The sequence below is a fragment of the Caloenas nicobarica genome, chromosome 1 (genome assembly GCF_036013445.1).
Source record: "Caloenas nicobarica isolate bCalNic1 chromosome 1, bCalNic1.hap1, whole genome shotgun sequence".
Classification (NCBI taxonomy): domain Eukaryota; kingdom Metazoa; phylum Chordata; class Aves; order Columbiformes; family Columbidae; genus Caloenas; species Caloenas nicobarica.
In genome coordinates, this window is record NC_088245.1 from 192,370,553 (window position 1) to 192,394,704 (window position 24,152).

General features: G+C 40.1%; 1 protein-coding gene across 1 annotated transcript in view; it reads left to right on the plus strand.

Moving 5' to 3' along the window:
• The first annotated feature begins 4,168 nt into the window (after nt 1-4,168).
• The window catches only part of UBL3 (ubiquitin like 3), a 62,605-nt gene continuing 42,621 nt past the window's right edge, over nt 4,169-24,152 (plus strand). The window contains exon 1 of the mRNA XM_065641463.1: nt 4,169-5,163. Within this exon, the coding sequence (XP_065497535.1) occupies nt 5,137-5,163 (27 nt within the window). The 5' untranslated portion in view covers nt 4,169-5,136. The remainder of the gene's footprint in view (nt 5,164-24,152) is intronic.

Below are 24,152 nucleotides of genomic sequence, written 5' to 3' on the forward strand. Positions count from 1 at the left end.
ATATCTGGCACAATTCTTCTCAAAGAGAATACAGTGTGGGAAAATTGTACTTGTTTACTCACGCCATGTCATATTTCTCAAATTAGGAGCAAAATATCTGTTGTCTGCTTCATGATTTTCCCCCATAAATTGCCAAAGTAATGATGATGAATGATTTTGTACCTGAACAGCTAAATTCACATGACAGTTCTGCAAGGGAGACTTAATAGAAGTAAGATTTGTATATGTGAGTAGAGGATTAGATCCCAAAAGCAGAATAGCTTTTTTAGCTCTCCATGTTGCTAGCACTTCTCTCAAATTGCACTTCCCTTTTTGCTTGATCCTTGGATGTAGGAAAGATTTGTTTTCAGCTGTGTATGCCTGTAGCACTTGCTCAGGGTTTAGGTGCAAGCTGATCCCAGACGCAGCCTGCAGTTACGCTTTTGCAGGGTCCCTTGTTGCAGCCGACTACTGCTGACCACAACTCTCATTTCCTCTCTGTGCAAATGTGAAATGAATACTATCATAACAGCCTTTCTTAATACATGCCAAAGAGAAAAAAAATCTTTCTCTGCTTTATATTTGACCACACTGCATTTCAAAGACATGACCTCATCTCCACACAAAGTGGGACTTATCCCTTTCATCATATGTAGTACAAACTCCTATACCAGGATCACTGTGCAGCACCTCTTTTTATTCACTTGCCCAGCAGACAATCATCCTAAAATGACCTCCAGTACATACCAGTGGTGCTGGATCTTCCATCCATTTGTGTTGTGTCATCATAGCTGAGAGCAGGGGGAAAAAATCAAGCAAATATGATATAAATGTCAACCGTAGAGCAAACCTAGTCCTGCGAACCTTTCAGGACAGAAATTCTGATATGTGCTTGTACGTGCTGCACCTAGGACAGTGGATTTTGGTCTGCAGTCATAACTGTAGATTTAAATACATAATAAGAAGAATAAAAAAGCTAATTCTTCATGCCATCTCTTGGACACCACAGCTGCATGTCAAAGACAGAAGCTCATCCTTGTTTATACAACACTCAGCAGAAAACTTGACCAACCTGAGTGTGTACATGAAGTAGCAAGGACAGTCCCCTGACCCCTCCTGGAGCCCACTGAGTAATCAACACAAAATGCATGATCCTTCCTTTTAACAAACTGTTAAACTGGAAGCAAAAACGCAAAACCCATAGAATCACGCTGGTTTAGGCTCTTTATCTTCTGTATCCTTTCCTATGGCTACATCCTATGTATGTGCTTATCTTTATGCACCACAGATGAGCTCATCCATCTAAACAATTTAAGTCATTGGACTCATGTCCAATGCAGCAGATGTGCCCTGCTGCTGCCTGCTTGCCTTGCTGACCCTTCATCCAGTCTGCCTGTGCTTGTCGATGTCCCCACTTGCCTGACTTGCTTGGGCATATGGACTTCTTGATGCTTGGTTGAAGGGTATTTCCATACAACCTTTGGCAATTCTCCCTGCGAGCTGTAAATGATTACAAAGCCCCACTGCCTGCCCTGACGCCTCGTGGCAGAGGAGGAGGGAAGGGCCATACACCTCAGCTGTCACAGCGTGGCCAAGGACATCATTGAGTGGCCACTAATTTCGATTTACGTGAGGAGACAGCTGTGAGCTGCAGCACTTGAAAAGCAGACATGGTGCCTATTCTCTTGCCCCTATCATAAGAGTGCTAGAGGGAAGGGCGTGGGCAGGGCACCTCCTAAATTACCCTGAGATCACCTCGAGGCACCTGTACAGGGCTGCTGTACGTGTGGAGCCAAGGGATGCTCCGCAGGATGGCCTTGGAGCAGATCCCAAGAGCCTGTTTAAACTTAAGCTGTTGTACGTAAGGGTTTTTTAATTTTTTTTTTTTCAGGCAAAAGCCCACATTAATAACGTTTGAAGTAAAAACTATTCAGCAAAATCTATTTATAATTCTTCAGTCTGTCACTGATTTAACCAGAAAGTCATTTGTGCCCAGGAATGCATATTGTTTGACATGGAGAGACATCCTTCAGGGCTCATCCCTTGGACCCTCATCCATGAGCATTATTATTTAGATGCTTTATGAAAGGAAAAAAAAAAAAAGAATGAGGAACCCTTGCAATTTGTATGTCCCTCAAGGATACCCAATTGGAGAAAAAGTAAATGACGCTTCAACAATTTCCTATTACTCCCACAAACATCAGCTTTTTTATCCCATTGGTGACTAGAAGACCTGAGATTGGTGATAATGATATAAGCTACCATAAAAACGTTTATCAGGGGAGAGTCACAGTCACAGCATCATTTGGGTTGGAAGGGACCTCTGGAGGTCATCTAGTCCAACACCCTGACCAAGCAGGATCAGCCAGTGCATTTTGTCTATGACCATGTCTAGTTGAGTTTTGAGTTTCTCAGCAGACAGGCTCTACATCATCTCTGGGCAACTTGTCCTAGTGTTCAGTCACACTCACAGTGAAAAAAAAAAGTATTTTCTTATGTTCAGATTGAATTTTACTGTTTTTTATCCCCATTGCCTTGTTCTGTCAGTGGGCACCACTGAGAAGAGCCTGGCTCCCTCTTCTTCATTCTGTCCAACGAGGCACTGATGAGAGCCCTCCAAGACCTTTCTTCCTGGGACCAAACAGTCCCCTCTCAGCCTCTTCTGTGAGAGACGCCCCAGTGACTGCCTCCAAAAAAATGTACTGTCTAAGCAAACTAGGCTGATGAGGGAGTAATGTGCCCAAAGTCACACAATGTGTAAAAGCACAGGATCCTCACACAAGCCCCTCTGCTGGCCCTCGGCTCTTCTCCCAGGCATCTGACAGGGCTGCTTGCTGTCAATTCTGTCTTCTGAAGTGGGTAGCTTTGTGCTATTTTGGAGCAACGTATAAAGAAAAGTTATAACCCCTGCAAGAGATTGTGTCTTGCCAGGAGTTGCCTTTGCTGCGCGAAGTCCTAAAGAGGAAAGGCAGCCTTGAACTTTTAGTATTAAAGGGAACAACTCTGTCTTAATTTCCTGTGGTTTTACATGAGATCTGACTCCCAAGGAACCAGGCTGCATTTGTCACAAGCTCCATCTACTTGATTTTCTTGATTTTTTTTCTTGGACAGTTTTACAGTACTGGCATATGAAGGTGTCTCTCCACACCCCTCTCAAAAGGCCTACTCATTTCTGCAATAGATCTGCACCTAGTGTAGGGGTTTTTTGTGTCTTCGAGGTTGGATGCGTTTTTCATCAGGCACAGCCTTTCTTTGTTGAATGCCTGGAATAAGGAACAAAAATCCCATTACAACACATTTTCAGATAATGTGGATCCATAGCAAACGCAAATCTGCAAAGCTCTTCAGGGAATGGGAAGGCTTCTGAAGGGGCATTTTACATGCTAAGTGCCCGTTCTCCAGATGCTTCCAAGTCTGAAGTCATCATTTTCCCCATTAATCTTACAAGAGATTGTTCACTAATAAAACTACACCGTTTGTAAAAAAAAAAAAAAAAAAAAAAAAAAAAAAAAAGTTTCTATTTCAAACTTTAAAAAACGACATAAAAATTGAGAAATACAAAGAAATGCCGCGCAGGCTCTGACTTGTGCGTGTGAGGTGAAAAAAACAAAAAAATTTAAAATTTCCTGATTTTTTTTTTTTTGGAAGCCATCCAAGAGTACAGCACAGGCCCACACGATGGGAACGGGATCCATGGAGAAAGGGCTGCAAGGGGAACCCCAAACGCCCCGAGGAACCTGCAGGCGCCCTCGGGAAAACGGCGATTTACGTGCGATCTGAGCGGGTGGCGGGGGGACGGGGCGGGCCGGGCTCTGCTGCCGGCGCGGGGACGCTGCGCCGAGGCCCCGGCGGTGCCCCGGGGACCCCGCGCTGCGCCCCCGCTCTCTCCCCGCCGCCACCGCACGGGGAGCGCGGAGCGGGGACCAGCGGCACCCCCGGCGGGGCGGGGCGGGACGAGGGGCCCCGGCTGACGCGCGGCCCCGCAGCGCCGGCGGCCGCTTCCCCGCCTTGGCAACGGTTGCTGAGGGGCGGGGGCGGGGCCGCGGCGGGGCGGGGCCAGGCTGGCTCCGCCCCCTCCCCTCGGCTGCCTACAAGCCCCGTGGTGCCTCGCGCGGCGGCGGCACGTGACGCGGCGGGAGCGGGCAGGAGGAGGGGAGGGGGGGGTCCGTCGCTCCTGCCGTGTCCCCTTTCTCGGTTCGGCAGACGCCATGTTGGTTTGAGCCGAAGATGACAGGGGGCGGCTGCGGGCGAGGATCGCGCTGAGGAACGGCACCCCCGGCTCGCAGCGGGGCGAGGCAGCGCGGCCAGCGCGGCTCGCGGGGGAGGGGGGGGCGTACCTGCCGCGCCGCCGAGGGCGCCCGGAGCCGCCGGAGGACGAGGCGGGGGAGGGAGGAAGGGCGGGCTGAGGAGGCGGCGGCGATGCGCGCGGAGACCTGAGGCTGCGGGACGCGGCCGCCGTTGAACGCCTCCCGGCCCCCGCCGAGTGCTGTCGCCGCCGGAGCGCCGCGGGGGAGGGCTTTCCCCTCCGGCCGCCCCTCAGGCAGCCCTCCCCGGCCCGTCTCCCCGCCAGACCCTGTTGAATGTCGCACGCTGCCTAGGGAGTGCCGAAGCCCGGCGTCCTGCCCAGCGGCCCCGGGCCCACCCCGGCCCTCCCACCTCTCTGCCCCGCCGCCGAGGGCAGGAGCGAGGTCCTGCCTGCCTGCGCGCCCGGGTCGCCTGCGCCGGCTGAGGAGGTGACTTGGACGCACCATTATCCCGTGAATCATCCCGTCGTCATTTGTCAAGGCTTGGAGAGAAGGAAGAGGAGAGAGGGAGGAAAAAGCCCGCTCGCAGCTCATGTGGCGGTGTAGTCCTGCCTGGTCTACCTGGCACCGCTGGTGCTGCTGCTCCTGCCGCTGCTGACAGGGATCTGCTGCCATCTCTGGTCTCCCGCTGGCTCCTCGGCACAGCCCTGGCACCGCTTGCCCCTGGATATTTCTCCCCAGCCGGCCGCCTGCCTCGCTGCGCATCGGGCACCTCTTGTTCGTAGGGGACGTGCAAGTTGCTGCCTCCGAAATTGACACCGGTTTTGCTTCTTGAAGATCTCCAGCGGGCTGTTGTTGCTGTTTTTTTTTTTTTTTTTTAAAGTTGATTTTAAGCCATTAAGGTAACATCAAGATGTCCAGCAGCGTTCCAGCTGATATGGTAAGTCTTATGCTCCTTATTTAATAGTAGTATTATGGAATAACGTTTATTTCGGCCTGTTTGGGCAGAGAAGGTGGAAAGAAGAGGAGTGTGGGGGAAAAGAAAAAAGATATCGGTTACATATTTAAGGAACAAAAAGTTCCCAGTTATTACTACCCCCCCGCCCCAGATGCTGGTTCCGCTTTGCTTTTTGGTAGCAGAGTGGGAAATCTGCAGCGTCGCCTTCTGTGTAGCAAGGCAAGGGGGGATCTTTCTCTTACCTACGGCAGTTAATATCGGACTGCTCTTGCGTAGTCTGTGTAGCACTGCTGTTCAGCTCTGCCGAGCATTTTTTGGGGGGAAGATAAATACGAAGTAGAGCATTCAGAATTATTTACTCGAGCCATTTCTCTCTTATTTTTTTCTCTTCAGCTGAAATCTAGTCTGATCCTTCTTCCTTTTCTTCTCTCAAACTCTGTTTGTGTCTTACCGACGCTTTGTCTTCCGATGTTGATGGGAAGTTAATCACTTGCTGCGGGTCAAGAGCGAGGGAGAAATTCTCATGCACTTATTTACATGGCAAGGTCCTTTGTGCACTAGCTGCAATCTGGACATTTTTCAAGGGCACTCCTAGTACTTCTTATGGCAGACGGTACTTCAGCCTGTGTTGGGTACTCGGCTCGGTACATTTGACATAGGAAGGTATAGCAGGGCATGAGGAAAGAGGGTGAATCAGGTCTGCTAGGTAATCTTTTGTTCAGCACGACTTTCTCCGTTTGTGTATATTTCCATAAATCACTTAATTAGGAAAAAAAAGAGTTGTGGCTGCAGTTTGATATGTCGATTATTATTTCTTATGGCAGAATATTTTCACATATCTTCCCATGACTTCACATTTAAAGGTACTTTTTTCCTAAAAGCAGCAGACTTGGCCATGCCTCTTTTTTTTCTTTCGGGATGAAGTTCTGTTTTCTAAGTAAAACCTGCCCTCGTAGTGGTAACAATAAAACCCAGTAGCCCTTGTTTCAGCCATCGATATACGATTAATGGTGCATATGTATGACAAGTGGGATATTGAAATAATGACATCCTTTAGTTGCTTACTTTCAGTGTTTCCTTCACAGCTTTTGTACTGCAGTCAGAATGAGTGAATTCTGCCAAAAAAAGCAGAAACAGTAAGGTAGCGGATGATCAAACATGGTCTTAAGATCACCTTTCTTTTTTTATTCTCCTCCACTCCCACTCCCTTGCTTTTGTCAAATACTACAAATAAATTTTGCCCCTGGAAGAGAAGGGTGATGAGGAGACTATTGCTTCTGACTTCAAATCCTTTCAGCTATCAGTTTTCATATATTTCTTTTTAGGGTCTCTCTGGGCGTTAGAGTACTCTCAACCCCCTTCTCACTTGCATATGTCTGTCTGGCATTATATCACAGAAATCCTTGCCTTAGCTCTGGAGAGTTAGATGCAAATCTCTGGGTGCTGCTTGTTAAATTGCCCGGAGGACTCCCTTGACGGTGACATGAAGAGCTCCTCTTCCCGGTCACCCTGGGCTGAGCGCTCTGCCACCTCCACACTGCTGCCAGGTACTGCCTGCCTGGCAGTCGTGATCCTCTCACCACTCTTGCAAAGTTTAACCTTTGACATTTTATACAAAATATACAAATTTTAAGATGGGTAAAATACTGTTTTGTTTCTATGAAAACTATTTCCTTCTGTTATGATGTAATGAGGATACCACTGACAGGGATAGCTAGGCCTAGTGATGCTGTGTTTCTTCAAATCAGGAAGAAGCTTGTTATATATAGTGATGCTAAAATACTGAGTCATTACACAAATATTTGAATGAAGATGTTACCAATGTCAGTAGAATTTAACTGAGTAAATTGACACATTCTGGTCTGTCTCAGGGTCATTTTGTTGCATTATTAGCTGCAGTTTCTCTTTGAAAGTTTGAAGTATGTTATAGAAATTCAAGTCATTAAATACAGCTAATAAATGTAACTTTGTAAAAAGAACACTTGGAAACTCACTTTGGGTCTCCTTTTGTCACCATCCCCCTTATTTCAAAGGAGCTCGTTCAGGAAAGAAAATGGGACTGTTATTTCATTGATCTTTAAAGAGGAGCACTTACCAGACTGTCACCTTGTTTATATATGTTTTTATTTAGTGTAGGATTTTGCAGTTTGCGTTTCTCATATCCACCTCCTGTATAATTTGCATTTACAAAAAATTATTTCAGATTTCTGTAGGAGCTGGCATCAATGTGATAGTGTCATGTTACGAAGACTTGATCACATTTAGTAATTCTGCTATGAATTACTTAAGTGTTATAACAGTTATGTTTCAAACTGTTTATGTCATATTCATGAACTAGCCCTCTCATAATAATAATAATAAAACTATTATAATTGCTACTTTAAAAAAATGTGTTAATTTGTCTTCCTGTCCCACCTTTGAGAAGGATCTGCTATATATAAACTCATAGTAAATTATCAAATCTTCAGCTTTGTTTTTATATGTAGGGATGATTCGATCCAGTTTCCCTTTCTCTGACATTTCGTTGACTTCTTTTGAGAACTACAGCATATTTTACCAGCTAACGATCTTAACATCACTTCTAAAATAATTAACGCAGTAATTTATCATTTGCATTCCACTAATAAATTGGATAGTGACACACCACATGCCAGGTATTGTACGTTTGTGGTGCGTTATTCCTTAGCAATGTGTGCTACTTACAGGTTAAAACTCCACTCCTGTAAAGAAACCTGCTGATATTGACCTCTCTACTTGAATAGTTTCATTAACTTAATTAGGATTAGGCATATATGGGGCAGTGCTTGAAGACTACTGCATATCTAGTGCCTAATTTTGTTTAATTTTTCACATAAGTTCTGGTGATTGTAGTGGCAACAGGGCATCTCTGAATACGTTAAATAATTTCATCAGGTAATTTGTCAGTTTTACCATTTAGTAGCAGCTAGAGTTTGACTGTGAATAACAGCAGGGCTGTTTGCAAGTTGTATTTCTTTTGTAATAATAAAGACACATTAGGTGGTTTATGGACTTGTGAAGTTAATCACACTTTTTTTTGAGTGGACCACATGAAAGTGGTTTGGCGTTTGTTTAGACACTGCAGCTGACTATTTTAAAACAAGCTGTGAAAAACCTACGCTCAGTCCAGAAGTTATTATTCAATTGAATAATCCCCTTTATTTCAGTGGAGTTATCACCAGGGTCTGGGAAGCTGCATCTCTGTATTCTGTGTGCCTGTGATAATTCTCCCTACAGATATGATTCTTCAGGGATCTTAGAAGTTCAGAGTAAGGGGCCTGTATGACTGAAAAGTATTACGGTGTCCACTGTTTCCTGTATCGGTGTGTTTTGTGTTGGCATGAGAAGGCTCTGCCAGCACTTTCTTCCAGGGCAGTTCTTTGGATGCCCTCTAGGGTATCAAGTTCTTTTTCTGTCTGAGTAGTAACTGAGAGTGATACTTTTGGCCCACGGAGGGCTGCTTTTTTTACTTTTTTACTTTCTGGTTTTTTGGGTTTTTTTGTCATTTGATAAACAGCAGAACACTGAAATCTATCAAACAGTTAAACCTTTTCAATTTTATTATGTACAACTATACTTAAGAGATGTAGGCAGTATGGAAGAAATTTTTAATGAAACTGAATGTTTGGTGCATGACATTTGTGGACATGCTTGAGGATGGATTCTATGGTCCAAAACTCTTATGGACAATGTTAGAAGGGGGAAATAGGTGGAAGAATAATGACAAATAGAAACCCTACTCAGTTCATGCCTTGGTAGTGTGAGCATCTTTAGTGGAAATGTGTATAGCCATGTTCCTTTTTAGGAAGTTTAGTATAGAATGGTGATTAATAGCTTAAAATATATATAAGGACTTCATTTTAGATGCATATCAATGGAAGCTAACTGGGGAAAAAGACAGACACGTAACTGATGCTATATCAGTAGGGGAATCTTGGCATCCAGGCATAAGGTTCAGGCAGGAGGGACTAAAAGCTGGTTGTATGGCAGCTGAGTTTTGCTGTCCATCATTTAGTTTCAACAATTCCTTCATTTAAGAAGGAATTTAAGGATATTCCTTCATCTAATAAGTGCAGTATCATTATAATATGCTTGGAACATAGAAAGAAAATACTTTGTTCACTCACAGCATTTTAATGTTTTGGAACGAAATGTAAGAATTCGTGCATCTCTGTTATTCTATTTTAACTGCTTTTCCTTTTGTCTTCCTTTTTCCTGGTTTTAAAATTACTGTGTTCCTGGTAGCCTTTGTGCATAGGGTCACAGGTTAGTTCCTTAAGTTTTATAAAAAAGATCTATTTGTTTCTCTGTATTTTTGTACCCCAAGGTTGAAAGTTCTAAGTCATTACATTCTAAGATAAAAATAGTTTGTCGGGTTTTTCTGTGTGGATATTTTATCTTTTGCTGCTTTGAAATTTTTTTTTTTAACTATTATTTGCTGATTGCAACAAATAGGAGTATCCTATCCTTTGCCATTCTTGGCGTTTTGTTTTGGGTTTTTTCCCCTCCTTTTGGAGAAAGAATTGGTGGGATCTATATCAGAAAGAAGAGCTTGAAGCAGCTTCTTCCTGACTCCTTATATATTGAGCCAGCCTTTGTAGCATATTGCAGTGTTTCTTGTAACGAGATGAAGAATCTCTTTCTCTGTTATCTGCAGCTGTGACCAGGAATAAACTTGTCAAAGCTTATGTTGAATGTATATATTTGGGTATACTTCAGAATGATTTGTGTTTACTGTTTCCCCCACCCACATTTTGTCTTCCACAGATTAAAAAATGTCTTACCTATTTATCTACCAACCAAAAAGAAATATCTTAGTGATGACTGGTGTTTTTATGTATGACACTGCAGTGGAAAATCCACAGCATCCTAACACATTAAACATACTCTGAAATGATGTTTGCATGTCCTTCGTCTCATTTTCTTCAGGGATGAACAGCTGTAGCCTGTGGATGAGGTAATGATTGATATTTATGCTGGGCCTTGGTGCAGCACTATATTTCAGATGGAAGTGTAGGCGGGCAGTGTAAACTGCTTCTTCCTTCCTGCCACCCACCTTTGTTGTTGTTACCTGAATTGGTTTCTCTCTACTTTTGTTGTCTAACTCCTTGAAATACTGGAGGGGATGTGTACTGAAGGACATTTAACTCCTCCCTTGTTGGGAATGCTGGGAAGCCAGCAGTAGCTGCTGGCAGGTTCCAGCAGAGCTCAGAGGCAAAAAACAAATGCTGAGTATCTGAGTGTAGTAAAATGATTACCTCTACAGCATGATCATTGAATTCTGCATGTTAAAAAATTGTCAGACATCATCTGTTGGAACTGGACAGCTCAGTCAGGACCTGAATGGGGACAAGTCGCGCATCTCTGATGTGGAATTAGGGACAACTTCAGGTACTGGTAATCTGTATTTCACCCTGGAGTTTGTGACTGCTGTTCATGCGTATTTAAACTTAAATTTTAGATCATTCAAGGCCCATAACTTTCTTCCTTGTCTTTGCTTAAGGCCGTAGTAGGAAATTAGCCTGTCTGAATGCAGTCCTTGCAGCAGACTTGGTAAGCAATACTTTTATGGTACTGTAAACAGAATAACTAAGGGCATGCTTTTCTGTTTTTTAACTGAGACTTTTCCGTAAGTACAACTTCTGTGAATGTTGAAAGCCATGGTCGTGGTATATGCATAAGTGGAATTTACTTGTTTTATGTTTCTGGTCTGTCACCTTTGTTTCTCACTAAAAGTCAGAATGTAAACTTTTGGTGGTGTCTATATGTGCTTATGCAATACTGAGCAGAATGGAGAGCTCAGTTCTGACACAGCCCATGAGTGCTACTCTAGCTCACAGGAATCCAGAAATATCTGGAATGTGACTAATCATTCTTGTGGTTTTATGTAAAAGAGATAGTACAGCTTATTTTCCGTCTTTGTACAGTATTGGATCCACTGACTTGGTTGTTTTTCATTGTAACTATGGTGAAAGGCAGAGCTGCAGATCAGTACTCTTTTCCATGTTAAGTCTGTTTTTGCAGCAATTAATTGAGCCTACTGAAGCAGCAAGCCTTTTCTGTCACAATTTTGCACGCATAAACTTTAGCTTACCGTAATTATTAATGGGATATGACTGAGTGCAGTGCTTTCATTTTAGAAGCTGTTGAAAATCAGCAGAAAGTCAATGAGAAAACTTTAATGTCATCGATCTCATGTCAAATTTAAACTCCGAGACCCCAGCTCTTCATCAGTTTTAACATAATTTAGAGGTTTGCCTTTTGAAATTCAGTTATTGTTAAAGTTACCTTGTAAATTCTGGTAGAATGACGGCCTTTAGTTTTTGACAGCTTCTGTTAGACATATGTTGCAGAACATCTTAAAGCAATGACTGGACTGTTTTTCACTTGGTGTACCTCCAGACAAACTTAAATTCACAGATGTACCACTAAGTGTTGCAAGCAATGATAGGAAGGAAATACTGAAGGAAGAAAAAAATAAACAATCAACACCCTGCAAGAATTTTTTTTAAAAGGTTGCTGAGACATTAGTTGAGGTTCTGCAAACAGCATTATGCCCTTCGGTACTATGGGGTTTTTTGTGTCTGAAAATAAATTTGCAGGGGGAGAAAAGTTGCTAACAGGCTTTCTAAGAATGTAGAGAAAATTACTTAAGAGGTCTGTTTATTTTTGAGAGCAATACTTAAAGTTCAGACCTTCTTAGTTGTAGGTCTGCTGGGCCTCAAAAGTATGGTTCTGCAGAAATACTTAAACGTTGTTACGTATTTGTGGAAATTTGGTGTCTTTTGTGGTCACTAGGTGGGATTGTGTTTAGCTCCTTGACAAAGGATAAATTTGTTGCTGCTTGTAAACCATCCACAGTGAAGGCAATCTCTCAATTTGTATTAAGACTCTGATTTTAAAATGTAGTGTTTATTTTCCACAAATAGAGACTTTGTGTAAAATGAAGATTGGGCAGATTACACAATTGCAACACTGCCATTAGCGTCTTGTAGTTTTTTTCTATGTTATGTAAAGAAATTTGAAAATAGCTTGCCAGTGACAGGATTACATTTGTGTTTTGTTTTGTTTTTTGTCGTTTTCTTTTTTTTTTTAAGTTAAAATTATTTGAGAGATTCAGTTTAGAGTTAAATGGAAAGTTTGTGGTGAAGTTTTGCTGAAACTTTATTCCATGTTTCTGTTGTTATGGAGACAGAAACAAGCAAGAAACTGCTTGAGTTTTATGTGTCACATATAAATTAACTAAGTAAAAACAGGAGATTCTGCTTAGGAGTTTGGTAGGTTTGTTCTGCTACCAAAAACTGAATCTATGCCTTAGTGGGATGTAGGTACCAAAATGTTATTTCATATTCAACAGCGCGGGGATGCAATCTGGAAATGTTTTTGTTGGTGTCTATGTACTTTGATGGTTTCAGTTTCTCTTGAGAGCTGGCACACAGATTGCTGTTCAGGCTTATCTGATTTATGTCAATCTCTTGGACCACTGCTGAGGAACAAAGGTGGTCTTATCCTGGAGTGCTCTTCAGCTGCAGCTGAGGATCTGGATTTTCATCTGTGAATCTATTGGCAGTTTGGACGAGAATGAAAGCTTTGCTCCTTTTTTTTTTTTTTTTTTTTTTTAAACATATATTTAGAGGATGGTCCTGAGCTCTTCTGGAAGCTTTTCTGTGATCTTCATTATGTGTTGCACTGTTTCATAAGAAGTTCTCTCAAGTACTTGATAAAAGTGTAGTACCAATGTCAAAATAAACACAAGAAAACTAAATGTGGTTTTCTTTCAGAGTTTGAAAAGAACAATGTGTTTAATCTAAAAAAGAATAGTACTTCGAAGTCATAAACTGTAGCATTGGTTGATATCTCTTCAGCAGAGTTATGGTATGTTAATGCTTTGTGGTCTGGCAGAGATCTACATCACTGTAATCTGTTTCTGATATTTAACATATATTCTAGATGGTACTACTTAATCTGTCTCTGGAATCTGACATACGTTTTTAATATAGAGAAATAATGGAATGGTGATAGTGAAGTGCAGTGTTAGTCAAAAGTCTTTTGCAGCTGAGGGTGTGTATTTAGGATCATCTTCTTAAAGGTAGATTAGTGCCAATCTGCATGTGAATATATATGGCATATGCTAGTAAGCCTCAGGAAAGTTGTTATAAATTACATTGCTATAAAATAATTCTAAAATAGTGATACTTTTCGGTATTTCTTTTAAGATCACTGTCTAACATTTTCAGACATGCTTATCTTTTATATAGTATAAGGGACTGACTAGAAGCTTTTGTATGCTTTTAAAGCCTGAAATACCTGGTTGCAGTATTTTTAATATTTTTTTATTTTCATTACAGAATTCATATTTAAATGGGCAGTAACATGAACATCAAAATAAACTTCATTTTTGGAATAGTGTTGTGTCGTACTTGAAGCATAACATGTCACTTAAGGCATATTAAATCTGAATATGTAATTTTGCCTGTGAATGAATATACTTTTAATCTGTGCAAATGAGTTACACATTGTAACAGCTGTGAGGTATGATAGTGAAAGCTTAGCTCTCACTTCTGAAGCTTAGTTATTGATCTGTGATGGGAACAAACTTTATTGGACTTGCATGTTTTACTGATTTATACTTTGTATACATGTATAGCTATTTTGGCAACAAACCCTAAACTCTGATAAAGCATTATTAAAAGATTTTAAGTGAGGGGAGTAAATCCCTGTTCACCAACTCCATATGATTCAGTAATAATGAAGTCAATATGAAATAGCACACAAAATTAGTAAATTCCAATATTGATATTAGAGCAAATAAGTGATAATGAGGATGTATTATTGCATGTTTATAAGAATAATTAAAAAGCTACTCTTTCATTAGAATTGTGCGCGTTGTTTATGTGGACTTCCCAAGTTTTCACTTGTGTTAATTTTCTGGATTTTAACTGTTGGACTGTGATGTCCTATATAAAACAGGACTGACAGTGGCATGGCATCATGTGCATGATGCAGCTGCGCCCCAGTAGCTGCTCAGCCTGGGCAGAGCTGCAGGTAAATCCCTGCCTGAGGTTGGCCTTTCACTGATCAGTGTGGTTGGGACACTGGAGTTGGTGGTTTAGCTGTTCATGTGAACACCTGAGGAGATGCATTGCTCCCTTTTATACAGAGGTCATGGTAATATTTCTTAGAGCATGTAACTACTCCTGCATTTATACAGTCCTAAAATTACATTCAGCCCGTTGAAGGCAACTGAGAGTCTGATGTGGCCCCTGGTGAAAAACTAGTTTGGCACCCCTGTCTGAGAGTCATTCTAGTTTGACTATCTCCGATCAGGAACTCCATGTTTGTAAGGTGGGGCTTGTCCAGTACGTTACCTTTGACCATAAAAATATTTAGGGATTGTTTGACTTTGAATATTCAAAGATTTTGTACCGGAATGTGCTGCAATGTGTATTCTTCATGCTGTGTATTTCCAAGAAAAGTTATTTTAAAGACCACCTTTATAATTATAAGATGTGGTAAGTATTTGAGTGTCAGCTCTACGCTAGTTCGCTTCAAACTCAAGTACAAAGGAAGGGAAGCTTTTATCTCAAAAAAAAAAAAGCGCTAGTGAGTATTTCTAGCTGTCTAGGCACAAGACTGGGGTTTTAAGGTACAATATGTCAGATCTGGCACTAAGAGAACAGCTTGTTAGTGAGAAGTTTGACTTTGTCTAAAAGGTCTCATTTTCATAACTAATAGCAAGATGACTAGGAGCTCTTATTAAAGAGAAACTGCAACTGTGTTTGTTTTCTGTATGCTTATTGCCCCTGGCCAGCGTAGCTTCATACAAATGAGGATTTCATGTAAATCTGGAAATGGGTAATTTTTTTCGAAATTACATACGTGTGAAATTATTTTGAGGTTTAAAATATTGGCTGTAGTGGGTGGAATGCTAGGTAAACTGTAAGTGAGGTTGTGATGAGGGCTCCAGTGAAGGTGGAAGTGGGTATTTGCAAAATTGTTTTAGCTTGGAGAAGGTTCCTTTGAACTGTTTCTTCTCGATAAGAAGGGAGCCCCGGTGAAGGTGTTTCTGGGGAAGAGTGTAGGTGCTTGGAACAGGGTAGCAGAGGGATCCAGTGATGGGCTCTAGTGCTTTTTTACTAGCAGGGATTTCAAATATTCTAATTTTTCAAATTCCTTTTAAAAAGGAGAGTTGAAGCATGTGGGTTTGCAATGAACTACCATCACTCACCTCAGCCGGGGTGATGTGACTTATTAACTTTCTCCTACATGCCACTTTTTATGGGAATGAAAATGGGCCCTATGTGCCCGTTTCTTCCGCTTTGGGGATAGTCAGGGGAATCCCCATGGAAGGCGACACTGCAGGTGCAGAATATTTCTTGTTCTGGCATGCTGATGCTGGCACTTGATGATGCTGGTGTATGTGCTTGTGTTTACTGCAGGAGGTAAGTAGGACTTGGAAAGGCTTTAATGGGGAATCTATGAATTTTTGGTGGGTCTAGAGCTGCAGCTATAGCTTTCCCTGGATTGACTGTGAAGAGTGTAAAATCTGTCTATAAACTGCCTGGCACTTCTAAGATGAGGTTGTCCTTTTCAATACAGATTTGTGGCTTTTGAGCAAATGCAGTTTGTCTTGTATTTTTTTGCCACCATGAGAAAGATGCATTAGGTTGGTGCAAAAGTAATTGCAGTTTTGGACCGTGAATTTTAAATCATTATAACTAGGCTCAGACATAACTATATTAATCAAAATAGGAACCACTACAGTCAACGCATTTTTGCCAACAAAAAATAAGTTGGTTTATTCTCGTAGCGTAAAAATCTGTGCTTCAGGATTCTAAGAACTCTTGGAAAGCATTTTCTGCATCCTGCTGGTTGTGGAAGCATTTTCCCTGCAAAAAGTTGTCGAGATGCTTGAGGAAGTGGTAGTCAGTTGGTGAGAGGTCAGGTGAATGTGGCAGATGAGACAAAACTTCATAGCCCAATTTATTCAATTTTCGAAGTGTTAGTTGCATGACATGCGGTCAAGTGTTGTCATGGAGAAAAACTGGGCCCTTTCTGTTGACGGATGCCAGCTGCAGGTGCATCTCATTGATTTGCTGGGCACACTTCTCAGATGTAATGGTTTAACCAGAATTCAGAAAGCTGTAGTGGATCAGACCAGCAGCAGACCACCAAACAGTGACCATGACCGTTTTTTGATGCAAGTTTTTCTTTGGGAGGTACTTTGGAGGTTCTCTTTGGTCCAGCCACTGAGCTGGTCATCACTGGTTGTCATATACAGTTCACTTTTCATTGCATGTCACAATCCAATTGAGACATGGTTCCTTGTTGTTGTGTAGAATAAGAGAAGATGACACTTCAAAAGGATGATTTTTTTCATTTTTCAGTCAGCTCATGAGGCGCCTGCTTATCCATCTTTTTCACCTTTCCAATTTGCTTCAAATGCCAAATGACCGTAGAATGGTTGACATTGAGTTCTTTGGCAACTTCTCCTGCGGTTTTAAGAGGATCAGCCTTGACGATTGGTCTCAGTTGGTCATTGTCAACTTCCGGTGGCCGGCCACTGTGCTCCTCCTCTTCCAGGCTGTCGTCTCCTTTGTGAAACTTCTGGAACCACCACTGCACTGTATGTTCATTAGCAGTTTCTGGGCCAAATGCGTTGTTGATGTTGCAAGTTGTTTCCATTGCTTTACGACCCATTTTTGAACTCAAATAAGAAAATCGCTCGAATTTGCTTTTGTCTAACATCGTTTCCGTACTCTAAAAAAAATATAAACAGCAAGTAACAAGTCAGTAGCAAAAAACCATAAAGTGAGAAAAGTGCAATCAAATGATGTATAGCATAACTACATTTAAGAATGTATTCCAATATCAAACATCGAATTTCAACAATGCAAGAACCGCAATTCCTCTTGCACCAACATAATAGGTAGCATAGCACTATTTATGTCATACATGGAAAACTCACTTTAAGAGGGAACTCTTCCACTTGTAAAACGAAGCACAAAACCAGTCATAAATACCAGGATCAAGACTGTTTAACAATATTTATCCATCCAGTGGTATAAATGCATAATTGTCTCCTCTTCCAGAACTATGTGCTTTTCGCCAGCTGCTTATTCAGCACCTCCTCATTGTTCAGTGACTGGAATCATAGTGTTACCTTCCTCTACTGCTCATATGTTTCTTGGAAGATAAGTCTTACTTCATCTATAGCCTTCCTGTGATACTAGTTTCCTTAACAAGTACTTAATAAAAATCCATTTATTTTCTGGAAGATCTGTGAGAGAAGAGGTTATTATTTATCAAAAATTGTGGATATTGTGGAATGAAATTTCACTTCAATGTATTCCTTATACTAGGTAACTGCAGTAGAGTTGCAGGCAATGAAATCTTACGGTTTGAACTGCAGTCAGAAACAAAATGAAAACAAGGTCAAGATTTTCTTGTGGTGTGAGGCATGTGCGGGTTTTTTTGTGTGTGTGTTGATGTTGTATTTTTTAGTCAAATTTTGTTGAAATTTCTCTGGCCAACTCTGCTCTGGTGCATCTTCAGTGCCTGTCAGTCATGGTTGTTAAGAATAGTCATGTTGCATGACTGTACCAGCACTGCAGTTAAGCTCATGTGCTCTTTGCTGATGTGAAGGTTTTATTGCAGAATACTTAAGGACAGTGAATTAACTAAAATGTTACAAAAGTCAATAAAATATTTATACACTGATAGATGCTCCCAAGAACATTTGGAGAAAGATTGTAACCATATTTGTTAAGGAGCTGTAAGAAGTGAATTTTGGGGAAGCTGGTTTTTGTACCAGCTTTGTTGTAGGGCTATGTTAGTATTTCTTTCAACTCCTATTATTGACTGAGAGTCACATGATTTTGCTGAAGTGTTTTTGTTGATCTTTTAAAGAAACTGAAATTCTGAGCACTTTATTATCAAATATTGCCTTAATAATGCCTGTCAATTTTCATGTTCCTACTTTTCAAATAGCATGCTATCAGTTTAAATCTGAAGTAATCTCAGGAGAAGACAACTCTTCCCAGCACTTTCTGATGTTCAAGGATGTGGGGGTTTAGTTGTATCCTTAAATTATCACCCTCAAGTTCTGTGGCTTGTTTTGTGTGGGGTTTTTTGTTTGTTTGTTTTTATGAAATGAAATATAGGAAAGACAGCTTGCCCTATCTGCAGAGCACAGAATGATTACCAGTCAGTACCTTTATCTGCACATGTGCTGCTAAGTAAATTTCAAACTCAGCTTAAAAGAAAAAAAAGGCAAGCACGAAAGTGAATACATAATTCAGAGTGCTGACTAATGCCAGATAAAGTGGGGTGTAGGTAAATAGTTTCCTGCCTTTTATAGTTTATTCTGCTCCTATGTAGCAGTCCTGACTTTGCTTAAATAATGTCCTAGGTTATGAATTTTATTTATCATGAACTTGTGGTTAGGAGGTCATTTTGTTCCCCTTAGCTCTATGCTGGAAAAAACAGAGAAACTTTTGCATTTATCTTGTACTTCTTAGCATATAGAAATGAAGACCAGAGATAAAACCGGTATAGTTAGTGCTTCTATTAATACAGTTTTGAAGGTTTTTTTTCTTTTACTAGACATTGTTTTGCAGGACATGGGAGACAGAGAATTATACTTGAATAAACACAGCATTTTCTGTAGTCTTTTGTATCATGTAATAGTTTTTTCTGTAAAACGAGATTGTAACATGTTCCAAAAAAAAATGGCGTACAGTTTTTAGGAAGAACCATAGCTCTTTGGTGTGGGAGTTTGACATTTCCTATACAAAAATCACTTATTCAGAATCTTAAAATACAGTAGTCTTCTTTTTTGTTGTCTTTAACTTTGGGGTAAAGCCAACAGTTGTTTTGTGGTGCTCCATTGGAACCTGTATTGGCTAAGCCTAGAGTATCTGTGGAACTGTTGAGATGGGGGAAAGAAATCTTTTGAATTGTTTCAAAATAGTTCTCGCTGGGTTGCTGGAAAGAACAGCATTCACTTTCTTTTGTAGGCACTTTGGACTGCTGTAGCGGTTTGTAGGGTGGGTGGTGGTAGCAGCTGCAAGGAGTACAGGGAGAAGCCAAGTCATGATTACACAACCATCTAGTGACAAAGGTACAGGCACTGAACTTGGGAGTGTCAAAGCCTTCAGGCTTATTTATGGACAATAAATTGCTGTACAGGCACGATGGGTAGCAAGAAGCAGTCAGGGAGTCATCATAATTTTCTCTTACCATGCATAGGTTTTGTACTCTCAGTGATTAAATTCAATTTAATGAAGCTTTTAATGTGTCAGATGATAACAGGTTTCTGATAAAGGACATTCTCATCCTTCCTCTGCCTGCCAGAGACAAACATGTCCAACTCCATCTCTTAATATTTGTATTTTCATTATTGGTGCTGAATGAAGGTAGAAAAGCAGAGTGTGTTGCTTTGCTGGGTGGAAAAATTACTGAGATGTGTCCATGTAAACATTACCTCATCTTCTGGCAAAAGTAAATCTTGCATTACCAAATACAGGCTTTAAAGCAATAAGGCTTCAAAGACTTGATTCAATTGCCTAAATGTGGTGTTTGTTGCCAGTTCGCACGTGCCCCTGTGTCCAGGGTGGCCAGAGGGAGCAGGCAGCAGTGACACACAGGTGAGGAGAGACCTGGGCCCTTTGAGAGGAGCAGCTGTGCTGTATGGGAGGAGTACTTCACCACACCTGAAAATAGCACTAGATGTATATGTTTTGGTAATTCTTTTGAGCTGTTGGGACTTCGCAGAACCTCATTTGCAACGCTTTCGTATTGGGTTTTGGTAGGTCGTCTTTTCCTATCCTAGATTCATTAAGTAGTGCTTCAAAATCATTAAACATTTTAATTTACAGTAAATCACAGTTCTGCCAGCTTTATTTCCTACTGAAGACTTTCACATCTATGGTTGTGAATACTGCAGTAGAAAGAAAATATTTCTGCATTCAAAATACATTTCTTTTAGCATAGCAGATCTTCTCCTAATTACAACTATATGGAAATTTGAATAGTTTTAGGTGTACTACTGCATGTTATGGTGAAGTAGGTACAGCGTGATTCCAACTCTTTGCCAAGCGTGATCCAATCTAAGCTATTGCACACAACCTGTTAAAAAGAACAAAATGGAAGTTTATACACATTATCGTAGTAAATATAAAAGTAATTTAAGTTGCCAAAGAAGTGAAAATTTCAACACAACTGCGTTAATTTTGAAAATTGTCTGAAGTCCTTGAAGGTGCATTATCTATCTTCTTTGTAATTCATTGTAGAAAATTGGACTTGAATAGCGTATTCTAAACATCACAGCAGAAATGCAGTGGTTTTTGTTTAAGTGTGCTTGTGGACCAGGAGAGAAAAATACTGTCTATATAGCTGCTATGCTATTTTAATGATACTGATTTTTTTATAATGGAGTCTTGCAAAGAAACAAAGTCATACGTGTTTGGTGGTGGTGGTGGTTGTTTTTGTTGTTGTTGTCAGGGTTTTTTGTGTGGTTTTGTTGTGCTTTTTTTTTTTTAATATTGGATTAAAAGAAAGAGGTGTACTACTTGAAGCTTGACAGGTCTCTCTTGACATTTGGCCTGAAATGTTTGCAAGATATCTCATATCCTCAGAGCAGACATGAATATGAGTGGGTTGAAAATTTATGCTTATATAATTAAATAATGAAGATTCTTTGGCATTATAAAATATATGAATGCAGGGAAGTTTGTTATCATTACCCTAGCAAGATTTCCATTGTATAATGGAGTAAATTTAGCCTGTTGCGATAATGGTAATAGTTTTAAACTAAAAAATGAGAGATGCAGGTTAGACGTGAGGAAGAAATTTTTTACTATGAGGGTGGTAAAATACAGGAGCAGGTTTCCCGGAGAGTTGGTAGGTGCCCCATCTCTGGAGACATTCAAGGCCAGGCTGGACGAGGCTCTGAGCAACCTGACCTAGTTGAAGATGTCCCTGCTCACTGGAAGGGTTAAGACCAGATGACCTTTGAAGGTCCCTTCCAACCCAAACCATTCTGTGATTCTATTCTATTAAATTTCATACCTGTAATTTGATAAATACATTCTACATTTATATTTTGAAATGCAGCTTTTGATACTTCTGTGTTGCTAAGGATTGATTTACAGATTGAATGAAGCCTTTGTGCTGTGTTTCATATTAGCACTTTTGTTTTGGCTTAATTCAAGTTTTTCAGACATTAGTTTTCTGTGTGTTGCGGTTCTGTGTGTATGTGTGGTTGGTGTGGTGTGTTTTTTTTAATTTGTTTGTTTTATTGTTTTTTAAAGTTAAGGTAGAAGTCTAATGATTCCAAGTGAAACTTTTCCAGCATAAATTGTTGTAGTATGTTTAAGAGGAAACAATATCCAAGCTATTTCATTATTATCTTAAAACTAATGTATTTTGTCTCCATATACATAAAGGCTGCATCTTATTTTGCTTCATGTTTTGAGGAATTTCATGTAGAGGAATCTTTAGATAGTAACTGTAAATAGATATATATCTACATACTAGTGTTGTTAAACAATGAAGACTATATTTGCATTTGTGCTTCTAGGAGTCCTCTTTTGGATGGCTAGATTTCATTACTGAGGCATTAACCAAAAATTTACAAAGCATAATTGACAAATTGGAAACACTGGAAATAAGAGTTGACCTGAAGATTCAGATTAGTTTTTTTTAAATCATTTTTAAGTATAAAGAAGCAAAGAACAGCCCACAAGTGTATTCGTTCAACTCCATCCATTTTCTACTGTGGATACATGGTCTGTTAGACTTTATAATACAGCTTCTATTTGTGGATGAGCGTGTCAGGATTGTTGAATGCAGGCAGTTTATTCAAAAGACTTTTATTGTTCAAACTAAGCTGAAAATGATCTGTAGGATAAAGCTGTGACCTACTTCTGGATTTCCATGCTTTGGAAAGCATTATGTTGCCAAATCTGTGCACGTGTATGTCTTTGTTTAATTCTCTTTCCTTCTCCTTAAAGACTGATGATTAATAAATTACCTTAAAGTTAATGGTTACATATCTATAATTAGAATGTGCAAAATATTCCATTCAATGTTAAATTTTGGGGTTTCATTTTTGTGGGAAGAATTCTTCACTCAATGTAATGTATTAGAGAGAAGGTCAACCTATCTAACTCATGCTGGCTCTGAAGTGTAAATATTATGCACATTTGTAGCATCAGGATGTTACATAGGAAGGGAGAATTGACTGCGTAATCTGTAATGATAGGTATTTGAATTTTCTAAGTTTAATAATGTTCACATTTCTTCTTCAGTAATGGTCAAGTCTCTGTAAATGAGCAAATTTATTATTAAGATATAAATATTATCAATTTTAAAAAAATAGAATGGAGAATTGTGGTTATGTTCTGTGTTTTGTTTTGCTTTTAAATTGGTGAATTATGGGGCTGTGCTATTTTAATAGTAGCTTGACCTCACACTGAGCTTGAATTTTGTGTCACTGAACTTCTGCTTAAGAGTTCACTGATCTGCCAAACGTTTTATTTGCAAGTTTAAGAAAAATCTCTAATATAAAACAAGGTTTTCTGAGAAGATACCTTCACTTTTCCTTCAACCATGTGAAAAGGTTAAGACTTCGATTTATAAAGTAATAGAAGAGAATTTTACTTGTTTGAAACAAACAAAACTTCTTTCCCCCAAAACCCTGTGATATAAACCAAAGATGATGGAATTTTTTGGTGAAAGTTGTGTGTGCTGGCATGGCATTACATGCCAAAGGAGTGTATATATAGAAGGCAGCTTGGTGGATATATGAACAAGGGGAAATTTTTTGTTTGTGGGTTTTTTCCTAACAAGCAATATAATATTCAGATATTCCTTCAATTTTTTTTGCTTGACATGCTTCTAACTTTTTTGCTTGAGGTACAAGAAAGTAATCCTAAAACTTGTCATTTTTCTGACTGTGGAATTTTTTTTCTCAGCAGAAATATGGAATAGGGTATAATATACAGAAACATGGTTTTTGTTCTAAACATAAGTGCATGTACTACAATAAATGCTTAGTTTTGTTTCATTTGAGAACTATTCAAAGGCTATTTAAATATTGTATCTCAGGTTAAAAAATTATATTTGGAGACTGAAGCAAATACCAATTTCATAACCTGTGCCACCATCTGTTAAATACTCCAGAAGCTTATTTTTTTTTCTGGATGGGTTTAGCCAGCTGTCCATTCTGCACTGTTGCCTGGATGGAGGCGTGCATTTAAGAATAACACAGTAGCTTTCTGTGAGTTGACAGAAAAGCTTTTTTATTTTGATCTGAGACCCGTAGCTCGTCTGACACTTCCTTATATTTAGTCTCTGGCTGAGGAATGTATTTGAAACCTTTCCCCTGCTGCACTCCTGTAGTCTGTGCTTTCATCATCTCCCACTTAGGTCTGGACCTGCTCCACGGGACAAGACATGTGCCTCTCATCCAGCCCTCTGCGAGCCATGTGCATGTATTTGCTAGTGGCAACCAAAGTCCATTCTAATCCTATCGGCATCTAACCCGAGTGGCATTTAGTTAATCTGTCTGGTGCACTCCTTTCTTTATCTGACCCTGTGAGATGATATAACTTTTTGTAACTTTGTTTTAGATAAGTGTTTCAGGGCAGTAATACAGACCAGTAGAATTTACTGAAATCATTTTCCTTTTTAAAATGTTGTCTTCGTGATAAATAAAACCTATTCAATAATTGTGTCAGGGTGACCTGGCAGATTTTAGTGTTGTTTTGTTGTTATGCTTAATTATAGTGTATATAAGGGCTGATGAGACAAGGAAAAAATTTAGTGTTTACAAAAGTCTGTAAAGAAAATTATTGCTAGTCAGTTAATTATTCTATTCTGCTGTTCAGTTTGCAGAAAAGCAACCCATATTCAGGAAAAAAATAATAAATTGCAGAAAATCATTTAGA